Genomic DNA, 19,490 nt, shown 5'->3' on the forward strand with positions numbered 1-19,490 from the left:
ACATGTATCCCAATGTTCATCAAGCACTGTTTACAAGAGCCAGGACATGGAAGCAACCTAGATGTCCATCAAGCACTGTTTACAAGAGCCAGGACATGGAAGCAACCTAGATGTCCATCAGCAGATGGATAAGAAACCTGTGGTATATATACCCAATGGAGTATTACTCAGCCATTAAAAAGAATGCATTTAAATCAGTTCTAATGAGGTGGATGAAACTGGAGCCTATTATACAGAGTGAAGTAAGGCAGAAAGAAAAACACTAATACAGTACATTAATGCATATATATGGAATTCAGAAAGATGGTAACAACGACTCCATATATGAGACAGCAAAAGAGACACAGATGTAAAGAACAGACTTTTGGACTCTGTGGAAGAAGGTGAGGTGAGGATGGGATGATTTGAGAGAATAGCATTGAAACATGTATATTACCATATGTGAAATAGATCACCAGTCCAAGTTCGATGCATGAGACAGGGTGCTCAGGGCTGGTGCACTGGGACAACCCTGAGGGATGGGATAGGGAGGGAGGTGGGAGGGGGGGGTCACGATAAGGGACGCATGTACACCCATGGCTGATTCATGTGAATGTATGGCAAAAACCACTATAATACTGTAAAATAATTAGTCTCCAATTAAATAAATTAATTTAACCAAATAAGTAAATAAATAAAGGAAATCTGTGGTAAATCTACATTAAACTAGTTAGTTCCTTTGGTATACTTTTAATAATTCAATTTATAAAATGTGATTTATAATAAAAACTGTAGGTATATCCCACTTGTGTGAAGTAGTCTAAGTTGAGACAAGTATATCTCTTATAACTGCATAAGCCTGTTCTGTTAGACATAGTTCTTTATACAGTTTAATCAATCTGTGGGCCCAAAAAAGTCTTTTATACAAACAAGTTATTTGCATAAATATTTTATTAGAAATATATATGCCTGTGAGGACTATAATCTTAATGATATTTCTATTTATTTCATTAATGGCAAATGTAATTTTCACTAGTTAAACTAATGAAGAGGCTATCTCCAAATAACTATAATAAACCCCATACTCAAGAGAAGGGAAACATTTAGTGAATTAATTTAATATATTTTACTCCATAATCCCCTGATATTCAAAGCACTTTATGTAACATCTACAGAAAAATATATTTTTCACAGAAATTCATTTAACCAGCAATTACTGAGTATCTACCATGTGTCAGAACCTGTACTGGGCATAGGTATTCAGTGAAACACAGGATTCTTGCATATGAGTGCTATATTTTTTCACTATTCCTTTGATATTTCTAGATTCAACACAATAGTACAAATCTTAGTATACTAATAAGCATATACTAAGTGCTTAATCTCTTCCCTGGTGGCTCAGATGGTACATATTTACTTGACTATTACTGAAATACCAAAATTCATTTAAGAATAATAATTTTAGCTGATCTTCCTATTTACCCACCTGCCCTTATACTCTTGGGTAGCAGACACCAATATATACCAAAGCAAAAAATAAAGTTTTCCATAGTCTTGTTGGAAATACAAAGGAGGAATGGACACAGAAGATGCTCTTTATGTTAGTATTAAGAATAGAATATACTTTTCTATCAACTGGAAACATACAAGAATAAACAATACATGTTAAAAGAGTAAATAAATTTAGCATGTTGGCTTTTGAAATCAGAAAATATTTAAACTTCCAAGTACCCTATTATTAACTGAACTCTATGATAATCATTCTGAATTTACATTCATTATTTTTTTATATTACCTAAGCCAGAAACAACTTTCTTCGTATTTATTCTCCTTGTAGATTTGTATTCCCAAGTTGTAACAGACAGTATGAAGATAATAAGCCTGCAATATAAAAAACAAACAAGATATGTCAGATTCATGATTCTTTTAACATTAAAAAATGTATGGCATTTCAGAGTGTTTAAGACATAATAAGTGTTCTGTACATCAAAATAACCAATAACCCACTCATCCTTGGGCTTCCCTGATAGCTCAGTTGGTAGAGAATCTACCTGCAATTCAGGAGACCCTGGTTCAATTCGTGGGTCGGGAAGATTCCCTGGAGAAGGGATAGGCTACCCACTCCAGTACTCTTGGGCTTCCCTTGTGGATCAGCTGGTAAAGAATCTGCCTGCAATGCGGGAGACCTAGGTTCAATCCCTGGGTTGGGAAGATCCCCTGGAGAAGGGAAAGGCTACCCACTCCAGTATTCTTGCCTGGAGAATTCCATGGACTGTATAGTCCATGGGGTCACAAAGAGTTGGACACGACTGAGCCACTTTCACCTTCACTCATCCTAAACAAAACCTCTTAATTTATATAAAGAGGAACTAAAAGTATTCAGGGTGTGGCATGAGTTACATATGGAAAAGTAATAATTACTAATTGAACTTGAAAGGTTCTTTGTAACAGAAAATGGGGAAACCAATCATTGCCCAGCAAAAGAACAGGCCTCTGTAGGTTGCTAGATTTGTTAAAAAGCAGTAGAAAAGAGTATATACAAAGAAAACAAAATCACTATTGAACAGGGAAAAAAATGAATATCCTTCAAAATTAAAACAATTAAAAATAATTCTAAAGTTCAAAGCACTATCTAGCCATATACTTATTTAGAAATAATTAATTTGGGGCTTCCCAAGTGGCTCATTGGTGAAGAATCTGCCTGCCAATGTGGGAGACACAGGTTTGATTCTTGATTCAGGAAGGCTCACGTGCCTTGGAGCAACTAAGCCCATGCGCCATAACTCTAGAGCCCAGGAGCTACATCTACTGAGTCCACATGCCACAACTACTGAAGCCTGCGCACCCTAGACCCCATGCTCTGAAACAAGAGAAGCTCCCACACTGAGAAGTCCATGCACCACAACTAGACAGTAGCCCCCACTCGCTGCAACTAGATAAAAGCCCACATAGCAATGAAAACCCAGAACAGCCAAAATAAATAAAATCGGTTTTTTTTAAAGAATTAATGTATCTCTTTACAACAAAAATTTTCTTTACCTAAATTACAACTAAGATAAAAGTAGAAACAAGTATATGAATGATGCCATAGGAAAATACTCCTACAGATTATTAACCAGCATCTCAGTCCTTCTATCAACAATGTCATATCTTATAGAATTTTCATTCATCAAAATACTTGGAAATGGCATAAAAGAAAAAAATTTAATTCTAATAATTTATCCAAATATTCCCACAGTATTTATAAAAATCATCTATCCAGAATCTGTCATACCCATATAAAGGAATCTTTTATGTAAGTTTTACCTGAGTAAGACTACAGAGGCAGATCCTGAGGCAAGTTATTCATAAGTAATATGTAAAGAATATTGCTTCAAATATGTTTCCCTTTGAAATTTTGTACAGTACATTAAGTAGAAGTTCAATATGTATGCCTGAGTACATCAGACCTACTGTATATTTAAATCCAAACTAAAGAATAGTCTTAGTAATGTGGGCCTGGCAAGAATCCAGAAGTATTTAAATGCATTCTCAACATTTCAACAGAAAAAGCTTAACTCATTACATGCCCCAGATCCCATAGGTTCACACAGGGCCACACCAATTATACAGCTATACTGGAATAATGCAGCTTGTACCCACTTGCTGCAGAAAGGCTTGCAACTAACTTATACAGAGAAAAATGGAAAGTAAAACTTTTGATGAACATTAAATATACTGAGTCTTTATCCAATTTCCTCAGTGTTTTCTTTTCTTCTGACCTCACAATTCCTTCAAGTGTACTTACATTAAATGCTACTTTCTAGGGGAGAAAAGAATACCAAATAATAACAAATTTGTAAGACCAAACCTTGTTGTTTTTGTTGTGGTTTGGTCACTAAGTCATATCCAACTGTTTTGTTACCACATGGACCATAGCCTGCCAGGCTCCTCTGTCCATGGGATTTTCCAGGCAAGAATACTGGAGCAAGAATCAAACTCACAGCTCCTGCATTGGCAGCCAGATTCTTTATCACTGAGCTACCTGTGAAGCCCAAGACCAAACCTACAAAATACTAAAATATCTAATATTTTAAATATACTAATTTAGTATAATAAATATACTAAGAGATCTGTAACATATTTCACTGTAATGATCAAAAAAACTTTTAATTACCAATACTGTTCCCTTCACTCATGCATTTATATAAATAATAAACAATATTATAAATAAAATAAAAATATTTATGAATAATAAATATTTACTAAACATATTCTATCTATAATGTGAGGGTGTTAGTCACTCAACTATGTCCAACTCTTTGCAACACCATGGACTGAGGTCTGCCAGGCTCCTCTATCCATGGGATTTTCCAGGCAAGAATACTGGAATGGGTTGCCATTCCCTTATCCAGGGGATCTTCCTGACCCAGGGATCGAACCCAGGTCTCCCACATTTCAGGCAGACTCTTTACTATCTGAGCCACTAGGGAATATCTATGAAAGTGAAAGTGAAGTCACTCCATCGTGTCCAACTCTTTGCAACCCCATGGACTGTAGCCCACCAGGCTCCTCCGTCCATGGGATTCTCCAGGCAAGAATACTGGAGTGGGTTGCCATTTTCTTCTCCAAGGGATCTTCCTGACCCACGGATCAAACCCAGGTCTCGAACCCAGGGAATATCTATAATATTAGGCAATATTAAAGACACATCAGTGAACAAAACAGACAAAGATCCCTATCCTCATGAAATATTTATAATGGGATATTAAGTACTAAGGTCTACACAAATATCTCTTTTAAAAATACTTTCCTGGCCTTCCATGCAGTTGTAACATCTACTTTGCAAGTAATATACAATGGCAAGTAATACAAAGATGGTAGATCTGTAAGTCTATTGTACATTGGTTATATAGAAATGGACTTATTAGACTAGAACTATGGAATCTCTAGAACCTCCAGCCACTGTTACATCTCTGGCCCAGAAATGACAGATCCAACCAAATACCTACTTTACAATGCCAAGATTAGACTATATAGATGATTTTTAAAACTCACTTAGATATTGCTGCTAAAAATGACTTTGATCACTAACTTTTGAGTTCAATACAAGACTTTTTAGTTTCAATTAACCAGATAATTTCATTTTCTATATATTACTTTGTAAATTAGATTCTTAAAATAGAGAAAAAGCAGACCTATTATTTTTTTGTTCCAAGCTATTTTTCTTTGTGATTTTGTTGTCTTTTAAACATTTACAGATCATGCATTTTTAAATTTTGTTAAATTATAATAGTATAACAGTAATTAAATGATAATTGCCTGACTTTCTTCCTTAATGGCTTTAGGACATATATCTTCCAATCCCTCCCTTACTCAGCTTTCTCTAACCCTCAGATATCTCAGTAATAATAAACTCATTAGTCATTAGTTACTTCTCCTGGTGCTCTAAGAAAAAATTTTCCAGTTTATTTCTTTGCCTCTAAACAACAACACAGCAGTACCTTCTGCCATCATGTCAACGTCTTAGATAATTCTTAATCTAGTTTTGGGATACAGGAAGGATGTATCAGAAAACAAGAAAAGTGGCTTATTTAATTCATTAACTCCTTTTAAGTGACTAACACTACAGTTAGCTCCTCTCCAACCTTTATCTGGTCATTTCCTCACGCAAGATTTCTTGCCCTAGATTTTCAAGTCTCATCTAAATCTTAAGTTCATCAAAAGCACACTAAATAACTTCATTGACCTTTAGAATGAAAATATTGAGTTTTCTAACAGTATAGCTTTATCAATCATCTTCTAAATAAAATATAAACTCTTAACTATGAACTTCAAGGTCTTTTACTGGTAGCCCCATTCTGACAAAGGCATAGTTAATCACTTTTCTGTTACATATCCTCGAAACCTCTAATTCAGTCTATCCCCCTCCCTCTACATTTGCTTTTCTCTTTATCAACTCTAACTCTGAGCAAGATATCACAAGTTTCCTTTCCCTAACCACTACTTGAGTCTCCTTTCATATCTTTCAATATGCAGTTCAATGTCCATTTACTCTACAAAGCATATTAAAGACAAGTCTCTATCCTCTAGTAATTTATAATGTGAAATAGATAGCAACAAAGATAGTGACAAAAGAAGCAGACAGTAAAAAACATGCAAATGCAAACAATCCAAGAAATTTTACAGATAAAATTATCAGAATTAACAAGATTTCAGAGAAGTTGTTGATATTAAACAAACATTTAAAAGCAACTGCAATGACAACCAACAAAACAACGTATAAACTTTAAGATATCACTATCCCTGGCGGCTCAGATGGTAAAGAATCTGCCTGCAATGCGGGAGAGCTGGGTTCGATCCCTGGATCAGGAAGATCCCCTGGAGAAAGCAATGGCTACCCACTCCAGTATTCTTGCCTGGGGAATTCCATGGTCAGAAGAGGCTACAGTCCATGGGATCCCAAAAAGTCAGACACGACCGAGCAACTAACACACACACACACACACACACACACACACACACACACACGACAACAGCTGATTGTGAAATCTTTATGAAGAAAATTATAAAACTATGCTGAAATACATTAAAGAGGACTATATAATAAATTATATATATAAATCAATCACATTCATTGATAAGAAGACTCAACATTATAAAGATAGTGATTATAATTATAAATCAAATGCTATTTCAATTAAAATTTCAATAATTTTTCACCAAACTCGACAAGCTGACTCTATAAGGAATATGGAAGAATAAAAGGCCCAGAACAGCTAAAACAATGTTGAGGAAGAATAAAGTTAAAGAACTTATGCTATTAAGACTACCAAATGGAATAATGCCTGCCTCCCAAAATTCAGGCCCATCTGGAATCAGTGAATGTCTGTCTTTGGAAATAGGGTCTTTGTAGTGTCATCAAGGAAAACTGGATTAGGGTGCATCCTAAATCCAACATGACTGTCCTTATAATGGCAGCACTCAAAAATAATAAGGATAAAATGCAATTTTAAAAATGTTCATTTAGCCCACAGGAAGGTGGGAAAACTAAACACAAAATAAAAAACAGAAAACAAAAAAGCCAGTATTACATTCCTGTTAAAAATGTCAGACTGAGCACACACAATTACCTCAGCTCTCTCCTAACACCCCAGTAAAATGACAATAAAAGAAAACTTTTTCATTGTGGTAAAAAGCACATAACAAAATGTACCATCTCTACCATTTTTAAGTGTACTATTTGGTAGTGTTATAGACTATACTCATACTGCTGTGTAACGGATCTCCAGAATTATTTCATCTTCCAAAACTGAAACTCTTTACACGTTGAATAATAATCCTTCATTTGCCCCTGCCCAAACCCCTGGCAATCACAATTCTACTTTCGCTTTCTGTGAGTCTGACTACTTTAGATATTTCATATAAGGGAAATCATAAAGTATTTTGATTTTGTGACTGTTATTTCACCTAGTATAGCATCCTCAAGGCTCATCCATGTTGTAGCAGCTGATCAGAGTTCTTTCCTTTTTAAGAGTAAATAATATTTCACTGTGTTTTTTTCAATCTACTCATTTGTCAGTGAACACTTGTGTCGCTTCTACCTCTTGTGAATAATGATGCAAGGAACATGGGTGTGCAAGTATTTCTTCAAGAACCTGCTTTCAGTTCTATTGGACATATACCCAGAATGGGACTGCTGGATTATACAGTGATTCTATTTTTTGAAGAACTGTCATACTGTTTTCTATAGAATCTACATCAGTTTACAATCTCCACGAACCCAATTTCTCCACATCCTTACCAACACATGTTATTTTGTTGTTTTGACTGTCCTATAGTGTGAGGCAATATCTCACTGTGATTTTGATTTCCTTTTCCCCAATGATTAGTGGTAGTTGCATCTTTTCATATGCTTGTTGGCCATGTATATCTTTGAGAAATATCTATTCTCGTTCTTTGTTTTTTGTTGTTGTTGAAGTTCTTTGTGTATTTTGGATATTAACCATTTATCAGAAATATATGACTTGCAAATATTTTCTCCCATTTCACAGGCTGGCTTTTCACCCTGTTGATTGTTTCCTTCAATGTGCATATGTTTTAAAGTTAGTGTTATCACTTTTGCTCATTTTTGCTTTTGCTGCCCATGCTTCTGGTGCATATCTAAGAAGTCTCTGCCAAATCCAATGTCATACGGTTTTTCTCCTATGTTTTCTTCCAGGAGTTTTATAGTTTTAACTCTTACATTTAGATTCTTTAATCTACTTTGAGTTAACTTTTGTATATGGTGTAAGCTATGGCTCCAACTTCATTGTCTGGCATGTATATATATAGCTTTCCCACAGCCGTTTGTTGGAGAGACTGCTGTTTCCCCACTGAGTGGCCTTGGCATACCTGTTGAAGATCATTACACTATATACACAAGAGTTTATTTCTGGGCTCTCTACTCTGTTTTATTAGCCTCCACGCCTATCTTTATGTCAGTACCACAGTGTTTTGATTGTTGTAGCCTTACAATATGCCTTGAAATGAAGAGGTATGAGGCCTCCAAATTTACTCTTCATTTTCAAGATTGTTTTACCAATTCAAGTTCCCTTGAAATTCTGTACAAATTTTAGGATGGTTTTTCTATTTCTGCAAAACATGTCACTGAGATTATGATAGTGATGGCATTGAGGTTGTAGATAGGTTGTAGATAGTTTTGAGTAGTATGGATATTGTAACAACAGTAAGCCTTCTTAGTCATAAACATGGGGATATTTTTCCATTTATTTGTGTCTGCTTTAATTTCTTCCATCAGTTTTTTAAAAAGTTTTCAGTGTACAAGTCTTTCACCTCCTTGGGTAAATTTATTCTTCACTATTCCATTCTGCTGATGCTATTAAGTTAAAAAAAAATACAAATCGGCTAGGATAAAGACAATATGATAGCAGACCAAGACCAATGTAATTTTGGAAGCTAGAAAAGAGATGGGTAAATTAGTAAATGACTTAATAGACATGAAAAAGCAGAATGCTATGCTAGCAATAGGGAAATCTGAAAATCCAGTTTATATTTCCAAATCCTCCTCCAAAATGTAGCAGTTAGCACCCCAGGTACATTACAAAAGTGGAGCTAAAAATAGGAGGATTGGTTAAAAGTCTGTTTAAAAAGGAGTTAGACCTCAAGTCTCTTTCCTCACTCCATCAGACAAGCAATTATCCTTCCATGATCCTAGCAACAGACTACAGGGGGCAAAACTGAAGGCCTCTGAACTTGGAGAGATGAGGCACAGTTGAGAATAAGGGTGCTATACTGAAAAGAGGATGCTCAAGTAAAAATTTACACATTGACTATCAAGACCCAAGTCTGTTTCCTCCTCCTTGACTCCAGAACCCAGGAGGCCAGGTATTGATTCACTAAGGACTAGTCTGGAAGAAAGAGGAATTTGATCAACCCAAGAGAAAAGAAACAAGGACACTGAAATCAGCAAAGAGGTTACCTTGCAAATCAGCTCATCCAGAACATCTTACAGAGAGAACCCAGAGCTTCCAATGAGATTTTTAGTGTTTTGTTATTATTATAAATATAAGCATCCAGTGATAATCAAAGGCAGAGATAAAACACATGCATACATACATACAGGAAAAAAATCATCTTGGAGAAAACAGAGACTACGCAGAGAAAAAAACAGGGGAGATGAATCTATCAATATCTTCTGAGAGAATAAAATATTGCAACCCTGAAATAAGAACAAGATGCTATGAAAACAGAATATTCATAAAAATAAAAGGAGCCTTTGGAAGTTAAAAGCATGATATCAAAATGAAAAATTCATGAGAACAGTTTGAAAATAAAACTGAGAAAATCACCTAAATAGTAAAATAAAATGAAAAAGACATGGAAAACAGGTAAGAAAATATAAGAACATTAGGAAACCAATCTAGGAAACCTAACATCTGAAAACAAGCACTCTAGAAACAGAAAATAGAGAAGAGTACATCAACAAAATGAGTAACTAAGAAAACAGAATTATTACATTGAAATGGATTTTCAAGTGCTCACAAAAATTACTACAAAAAGATACACACCAAGACACATCATCATGAAATTTTAAAACATTGGATACAAGACGACTCATTTCTAATTAAGAGAGAAAAAGCGGAGTGGTTAAGAGCAAGGACATGGAGTCTCACTAAATTTGAATCCAGTTTTCAGCACTTATTGCATATCCTTGGTTAAGCTCCTAAAACCCTTTTTACCTCAGTCATCATCTGTATGATGGGGAAAATAATATCCATTCTACAAGGTTGTCACAAGGTTATTGTGAAGGTTAAATGAATTCATACTTACAAAATGCTGAGAATAATGCCTGGCACATAGTAATGGTACATCAGTGTTGGTTATCCTCATTATGCAAATTTCCAAAGCAAAAAATTATGTTTTACACAAAAGACAAAGAATCAGAAGAGTGAGTGACATCAGAGAAAATGACACAGTAGAGAACTCCAAGGATCTGGCCTTCGAAAGAAACACTAACAAAAATAATTTTTAAACTGCCAGAAAAGAAGCATTGCTGCTGCTGCTGCCAAGTCGCTTCAGTCGTGTCTGACTCTGTGCAACCCCATAGACGGCAGCCCATCAGGCTCCTCTGTCCCTGGGATTCTCCAGGGAAGAACACTGGAGTGGGTTGCCATTTCCTTCTCCAATGCATGAAAGTGAAAAGTGAAAGTGAAGTCGCTCAGTCGCATCTGACTCTTAGCTACCCCATAGACTGCAGCCTGCCAGGCTCCTCCACCCACGGGATTTTCCAGGCAAGAGTACTGGAGTGGGGTGCCATTGCCTTCTCTGAAAAGAAGCATTAGAACACTGGAAAACAGTCAGATGTCCATAGCAACCAAGTGAATGCTGAATGAAGGAAAAAGTGACAAACACTGTAGGAGAGTTTTGTAGCATTTTAACTTTAGCCTTGACACACTCCATTTACTAACATATTGACAGTCTTAAAGATGGCAGCTTCTATTCCTGCTGTAGGTACCTGGCTCCTAAGGAAGGGTTTATTTTATTTGACCTGTCCAGGGAGTAACAGAAGGACTAACACAAGGTGCCTGCCTGACTGTTTCTCCTAATGCAGAACTCTTGCAAGGTAGGAAAATGACTAAATAGAGGATGTTCCTGAAAGACACTGAAACACAAAGAAAATAAGCTACTACTACCTGAGGCAAAAAATGATATCTGGGGTAAAACAATAAACATGTTGAAAGCTTGGGAAGAAAAGTTGTAGAGAGTCACTCTGAGAAATAATGGCTTTGAAAAGTTCAAAAATATAAGAAGGAAACTAGAAACTCATGCACAAGTCAGGACAAGATACACGCTAAGAAAATACCTGAGAAGACCCCAAGCTTTCACCTCTAGTTGGCTGATCTTTACACTCCAAGCAAGCAATAGCAAAGGCTAAAGGAGAGAAATAAACAGCATGACCAAGTGTTGAAGGAATGACCACAGAGCCAACGTGCAAAGACAGCAAGTTTCCCTTTTTTCCATTTTTTCTGGTTCCAGGCATTTAAGGAAGTCTCTGTCAAACTACTAGCTGAGTACAAGTTAGAGTAAAGAAATAGTTTGGGAATGTCCCTAAACAAATAATTACAAACCACAGCAAATACAACAAACTGAGGAGTAGAAAAATATAATTTCCAAAGTTATTACATTATAATATTGAAAATGTCTACTTTTTAACAACAAAAAAATAAGTCATACAGAGAGCAAGAAAGTATGACCCTTTCACAGGAAAGAAAGGAGGGAGGGAGGGAGCAAAAAAGTGAGAGGAGGAGGAACGGAGGGATGAAAATTGTCCCTAAGAAAGCACAGATACTGGGTCCAGAAGATGGCAGAGGAATAGGACGGGGAGACCACTTCCTCCCCCACAAATTCATCAAAAGATCATCTGAATGCTGAGCAACTTCCACAAAACAACTTTTGAACACTGGCAGAGGACACCAGGCACCCAGAAAGGCATCCCATTCTCTTTAAAAGGAGGGGTGTGATTACTGGCTTGATTGCTCTCTCCCCTTTGACTTTCCCTTTTCTCCCCCAGGTGACCTCTATCTCCTCCCTCCCCCTTCTCTTCTCTGCTTAACTCTGAATCTCTCTGGGTGCTCTGGGCTGTGGAGAACACTTAGGGAACTGATTAATGGCTAATGGGTCTCTCCCCCTTTGACTCCCCCTCTTCCCCTGGGCACCTCTATCTCCCTCCCCCCTCTTCCTTTCTCCATGTAACTCTGTGAACCTCTCTGGGTGTCCCTTGCTATGGAGAACTGTTTCATCATTAACGTAGATGCTTTATCATCTGTGCTGTATGGATGGAGAAGTCTTGAGTCTACTGTAAGGATAAGACTGAAAGCCAGAGGCAGGAGGCTTAACTCCAAAACTTGAGAACATCAGCGAACTCCTGATTCCAGGGAACATTAATAGACAAGAGCTCACCCAAAAGCCTCCATACCTACACTGAAACCAAGCTCCACCCAAGAGCCAAAAAGTTCCAGAGCAAGACATACCATGCTAATTCTCCAACAAAGTTGGAACACAACCCTGACCATTACAAGACAGCCTGCCCAAAGCCATGCCAAATCCATAGACACCCCAAAACTCACTACTGGACACTTCATTGCACTTCAGAAAGAACAGATCCATATCCAACCACCAGAACACAGACACAAGCTCCCCTAACCAGGAAACCTTGACAAGCCACTAATCCAACCCTACCCACAGGGAGCAAGTTCCACAATGAAGAGGAACCATGAACTTCTAGCCTACAGAAATGGAACCCCAAACACAGCAATCTAAACAAAATGAAAAGGCAGAGAAATATTCAGCAGGTAAAGGAACATGATAAATGCCCACTAAAGCAAACAAAAAAGGAGGAGATAGAGGAGATAGAAAAAAGAATTCAGAATAGTGATAGTACAGATGATCCAAAATCTTAAACACAAAATGGAGTTACAGATAAACAGACTAGAGTCAAGGACTGAGAAGATGCAAGAAATCTTTAACAAGGACCTAGAAAAAATAAAGAAGAGTCAATCAATAGTGAACAATGCAACAACTGAGATCAAAAGCACTCTGGAGAAAACCAACAGTAGAATACTGAGGCAGAATATAGGATAAGTGAGCTGGAGAGAATGGTGGAAATAAACAAAGCAGAGAGGAAAAAAGAATTAAAAGAAATGAGGACAACCTCAGAGACCTCTGGGACAATGTTAAACACCCCAACATTCGAATCACAGGAGTCCCAGAAGAGGAAGACAAAAAGAAAGGGCATGAGAAAATACTTGAGATAATGGTTGAAAACTTCCCTAAAATGGGGAAGGAAATAGCCACCCAAGTCCAAGAAACCCAGAGAGTCTGAAACAGGATAAATCCAAGGCAAAACATTCCAAGACACATATTAATCAAACTAACAAAGATCAAACACAGAGCAAATTATTAAAAGCAGCAAGGGAAAAGCAACAAATAACACAAAAGGGTCCCCCCATAAGGATAACAGGTGATCTTTCAATAGAAATTCTTCAGGCCAGAAGGGAATAGCAAGACATACTTGAAAGTGATGAAACAGAAAAACCTACAACCCAGATCACCTAGCAAGGATCTCATTCAAATATGAAGGAGAAATCAAAAGCTTTACAGACAAGCAAAAGCTCAGATATTGAGCACCACCAAACCAGTTCTTCAACAAATGCTAAAGGATCTTCCTTCTCTAGACAAGAAACACAGAAAAGGTTTATAAACTTGAACCCTATATGGGAGACAGCAAAAAAGACACAGATACAAAGAACAGACTTTTGGACTCTGTGGGAAAAGGCGAGGCGGGATGATTTGAGAGAATAGCATTGAAACATGTATATTACCATGTGTGAAATAGATGACCAGTCCAAGTTCGATGCATGAAACAGGGCACTCAAATCCAGTGCACTGGCACAACCCAGAGGGATAGTATGGGGAGGGTGGTGGGAGGGGAGTTCGGGATGGCGGGTGGGGGGGGGACACATGTACACCTGTGGCTGATTCATGTCAATGTATGGCAAAAAGCACAATATTGTAAAGTAATTAGCTTCCAATTTTAAAAATTAATTTAAAAAAAAGGAAGCATAGATACTGGACATAAAAGACAAAGACTTTTTTTTTTTTTTTTTTTGCCAATGCCGCATGGTTTGCAGGAACTTAGCTTCCCAAATAGGGATGGAACCGAGGCCCCAGCAGTGAAAGCACTGAGTCTTAACCACTGGATTGTCAGTGAATTAATTTCCAAGATGAATACTTTAAATCAATTGTCTTAAATATGCTCTGCTCAATCAGCTAAAGTAATTCATGTAAAAAGAACTAAAGGAAACACAGATAAAAATGTCTTACTAAAGAAAAATATTTTTAAAAATGGGATAGAAATTACATATATAAGAAAAGAAATTCTAGAGCTAAAAAGTACATTAGTTGAAATTAAGAATTCACCACAGGGTTTCAAACAATATTAGATCAGAAAGAAGAATCAACAAACTAGAATTTAAGATCATTGAAATTACTCAGTTCAAGGAGCACAAAGAGAAAAGAAAAAAGGACAGTGAACAGAGCCTGAGACCCATGAGACAACAACAATGTCCCTTAAGGAGAGAAGATACAGAAAAAAACAGAAAGAATACTCAAAGAAATATAGCCAAAAACCTCCACATTTGATAAAAAGATATAAATCTACAAAACCGAAAAGCTCAACAAACTTTAAGTATAATAACCACAAATATATACACACTGAGACATATTATAATCAAACCATCAAAGACAAAGAATCTTGAAGGCAGCAAGTAAGATACAATCATTCATGTACAAGGGATCCTCACACTTCAGCTGATTTCTCATTAGAAACCATACAGGCCAGAACACAGTGGAATGACATATTTAAAGAGATGAAAGGATTTCTGGTTCAAGATGACAGAGTAGAAGGAATGCACTCATCTCATCCTGCAATAACATCAAAATTGCAATAGCTGTTGAACAACCATCGACAGGACACTGAAACCCATCAAAAAAAAGACATTCCATGTCTAAAGACAAAGAAGTAGCCACAATGAGACAGTAGGAAAGGCACAATCAAATTAAAATCAAATCTCATACCTGTCAGGTGACCTACAAATTGTAGAACAATAATACCAAAGAAGTTCTCCCACAGTTGTGAAGGTTCTGAACCTCACATCAGGATTCTCAGCTTGGGGATCCAACAAAGGTACTGGAAACCTGAAGGGAATTTGGCCTTGAAGACCAGTGGGATTTGATTATAGGACTTCCACAAGACTGGGGGAAACACAGACTCCAGTCTTGGAGGGTGCAAACAAAATCTTGCATGCGCCAAGACCCAAAGGAAAGGAACAGTGACCCCACAAAAGACTGAAACAGAACTACCTGCTAGTGTTGGAGGGTCTTCCGTAGAGGTGTGCATTGGTGGCGGCCCACCACAGGGACAGGGGCACTAGCAGCATCAGGCTGGGAAGGTTCCCCTTGTGTAAACTCTCTTGGAGTTTGCCCTTAACCATACCAAAGAGCCCATAGACCTCAGGCCAAACAATTAACTCCACCCATCAGCACAAGGGGCTGCGACTGCCGGTGCACTCAGCCGAGAGGAGCTACCACATGTCCGAGGTCAGGGGCAGCGGCCAAGAGTGCCAGGCTGTGATGGTGCAGGAATGGCCGAGAGGAGCCACCCCATGTCCGAGGTCAGGGGCAGCGGCCGGGAGGAGCCACCCTGGATCCGAGGCCAGGATCAGGGGCTGGGAGGAGCCACCCCACGACCGAGGCCAGGGGCCGCGGCCGGGAGGAGCCAGCCCATGCCCGAGGCCAGGGGCAGTGGCCAGGAAGATCAACCCATGCCCAAGGAGTGGTGGCTGTGCTGGCGCAGGAGGGCCTAGAGGAGCCATCCCATGTTGAAGGTCAGGAAGGGCAGCAGTGAGGAGATACCCTTCGTCCAAGGTAAGGAGCAGTGCTGTGCTTTGCTGGAGCAACCGTGAAGAGATACCCCACACCCAAGGTAAGAGAAACCCAAGTAATATGGTAGGTGTTGCAAGAGAGCATCAGAGGGCAGACACACTGAAACCATACTCACAGAAAACTAGTCAATCTAATCACACTAGGACCACAGCCTTGTCTAACTCAATGACACCAAGCCATGCCCGTGGGGCAACCCAAGATGGGCGGGTCATGGTGGAGAGGTCTGACAGAATGTGGTCCACTGGAGAAGGGAATGGCAAACCACTTCAGTATTCTTGCCTTGAGAACCCCATGAATAGTATGAAAAGGCAAAATAATAGGATACTGAATGAGAAACTCCCCAGTCAGTAGATGCCCAATGGGTCAGTAGATGGGTCAGTAGATGCCCAATATGCTACTGGAGATCAGTGGAGAAATAACTCCAGAGAGAATGAAGGGATGGAGCCAAAGCAAAAACAATACCCAGCTGTGGATGTGACTGGTGATAGAAACAAAGTCCGATGCTGTAAAGAGCAATATTGCATAGGAACCTGGAATGTCAGGTCTATGAATCAAGGCAAATTAGAAGTGGTCACACAAGAGATGGCAAGAGTGAACATCGACATTCTAAGAATCAGCGAACTAAAATGGACTGGAATGGGTGAATTTAACTCAGATGACCATTATATCTACTACTGCGGGCAGGAATCCCTTAGAAGAAATGGAGTAGCCATCATGGTCAACAAAAGAGTCCAAAATGCAGTACTTGGATGCAATCTCAAAAACAACAGAATGATCTCTGTTCGTTTCCAAGGCAAGTCATTCAATATCACAGAAATCCAAGTCTATGCCCCAACCAGTAATGCTGAAGAAGCTGAAGTTGAACAGTTCTATGAAGACCTACAAGACCTTTTAGAATGAACACCCAAAAAAGATGTCCTTTTCATTATAGGGGACTGGAATGCAAAAGTAGGAAGTCAAGAAACACCTGGAGTAACAGGCAAATTTGGCCTTGGAGTACGGAATGAAGCAGGGCAAAGGCTAAGAGAGTTTTGCTAAGAGAACGCACTGGTCATAGCACACACCCTCTTCCAACAACACAAGAGGAGATCAGTCCTGGGTGTTCTTTGGAAGGACTGATGCTGAAGCTGAAACTCCAATACTTCGGCCACCTCACGTGAAGAGTTGACTCATTGGAAAAGACTCTGATGCTGGGAGGGATTGGGGGCAGGAGAAGGGGACGACTGAGGATGAGATGGCTGGATGGCATCACCGACTTGATGGACATGAGTCTTAGTGGACTCTGGGAGTCAAGTGATGGATAGGGAGGCCTGGCATGCTGTGATTCATGGGGTAGCAAAGACTCGGACATGACTGAGCGACTGAACTGAACTGAACAGAACTGAAGTAAACTTTTGGGGAGAAGACTATCCATACTGTTGGGGGAAAATACTTGTTTTCCATATTAAAAAAGTAAACAAAAAAAATGAAGCTCAGCAAATCCCTTACAGGTAAATCCAAAAAAATCATGCTCAGACATACCATCAGCAAACTGCTGAAAATTGAAGACAAAGAAATAATTGTAAAAGCAAATAGAAAAACAATACCACTATATACCAACAGCTAAAATTAAAAGGACTAACCATATCAAGCAACCGTAGGGATATACAACAACTGGCACTGGTGGGAGCATAAAATGGCTCAACTTCTTTGGAAAATACTGTACTCGTTTTTAAAAATATTAACCATACATCTAACATGACTCGGCCATTCCACTCCTAGAGTACTAAAGGGAAATAAAAACACGTCCACACAGAAATTTGTACATAAGTATTTAAAACCGTTCTATTTGTATTAGATTTAAAAATAGCTAAAAACTGGAAATAATCTGAATATCCATCAACAAGTAACTGGATAAACAAATTGTGGTATATCAATATAATGGAATTTTATAGTAAAAGATAAAACTACTGATAAAAAAGAATAAAAAACAGCAAACTACTGATATGAAAAAATACATTAATGAATCTCAAAATCATTACACTGAGTTAAAGAAGCCAAATCAAAACAAGTATATACTGTATGATTCCATTTATATAAAAATTCTAGAAAATGCAAACAAATTTATATATAAAGACAGAAAACTAATCAGTGGTGCTTGGGTATGATGGAGATGGCAGGGGGAGGGACAGGGACGGACAGAGAGGGACAAAGGAAAACTTTTGAAGTTTATGGAATGGCTCGTAATCTTGACTCTGATAATGGTTTCATTAGTGTATACATAGGAGAAGGCAATGGCACCCCACTCCAGTACTCTTGCCTGGAAAATCCCATGGGCAGAGGAGCCTGGCAGGCTACAGTCCATGGGTCGCGAAGAGTCAGACACGACTGAGCGACTTCACTTTCACTTTTCACTTTCATGCACTGGAGAAGGAAATGGCAACCCACTCCTGTGTTCGTGTCTGGAGAATCCCAGGGATGGGGGAGCCTGGTGCGCTGCCATTTAAGGGGTCGCACAGAGTCAGACACGACTGAAGTGACTTAGCAGGAGCAGCAGCAGTGTATACATATGCCCAAACTCATCAAACTGTATAATATAAATGTGTGTGATATATACCTCTCCCTCAATAAAGCTTTTTTTAAAATGCCAATTTCATCAAACATAGACTGGCAATTCGTTTCTTACATGGTAAAATGCCAATTTCCTAAAAGATAAAGGCAGATTACTAAGGATACTAAAGAGGCAGAACAACCAAATGCAAAGCATAATCCTGAACTGGATCCTGGCCTGGAGAGGAAAACGATATGTATAAAGTACAATTAAGACGTCCTTAGTGGCCCACTAGTTAAGATGGCATGTTTCCAATGCAATGGGCACAGATTCAAATCATGGTCAGGGAACTAAGATCCCACATGCATGCAGTCAAAATAATAATAATAATAATTTTGAAATAATAAAGTACAATTACAAGCATTAGAATATGGACTGTACATTAAAGAACTTATGAATGTTAAATTTCTTGAATTTGATCACTGTACTATTTAAGGAGTGACTACTCTGTTCTTAAGAAATAGACACTGAAGTGTGCATATGTGCTCAGTCACTAAGTCATGTCCAGCTCTTTGCGACTCCATGAACTGTAGCCTGCCAGGCTTGGAATGGGTTGCCATTTCCACCTCCAGGGGATCTTCCTGACCCAAGGATGAAACCCAGGTATCCTGCATCTCCTGCATTGCAGGTAGATTCTTTACAAGTCAGCCACCTGGGAAGCCCTATATGCTAAAGTATTAAGCAATAAAGCTGCATGATGAGCGCAATCTTCTCTCAAAAAAGAGAACAATATATCAAAAATTATAGGAAAAAAACACATGAAAATTTCAGCTGATTAAAACAAAACCACTTCACGGAGTCCAACAACACAACCTTCCACAATAAAAATACTGAAACTTGGAATAGAAAGTAACGTCTTCAACATTATGAAAGCTAATACACTCAATGGTAAAAGACAGAAATCTTTTCTTCTAAATTCAAGAACAGGATATGATGC

General features: G+C 38.3%; 1 protein-coding gene across 1 annotated transcript in view; it reads right to left on the reverse strand.

The window, feature by feature from the left end:
* Window positions 1-19,490, reverse strand: part of TEX11 (testis expressed 11) — a 243,070-nt gene that overhangs the window by 149,788 nt on the left and 73,792 nt on the right. The window contains exon 9 of the mRNA XM_070291774.1: window positions 1,775-1,860. Coding sequence (XP_070147875.1) covers window positions 1,775-1,860 — 86 coding nt within the window. The remainder of the gene's footprint in view (window positions 1-1,774; window positions 1,861-19,490) is intronic.

Source organism: Ovis canadensis, chromosome X, assembly GCF_042477335.2.
Source record: "Ovis canadensis isolate MfBH-ARS-UI-01 breed Bighorn chromosome X, ARS-UI_OviCan_v2, whole genome shotgun sequence".
In the NCBI taxonomy this organism is placed as follows: Eukaryota; Metazoa; Chordata; class Mammalia; order Artiodactyla; family Bovidae; genus Ovis; species Ovis canadensis.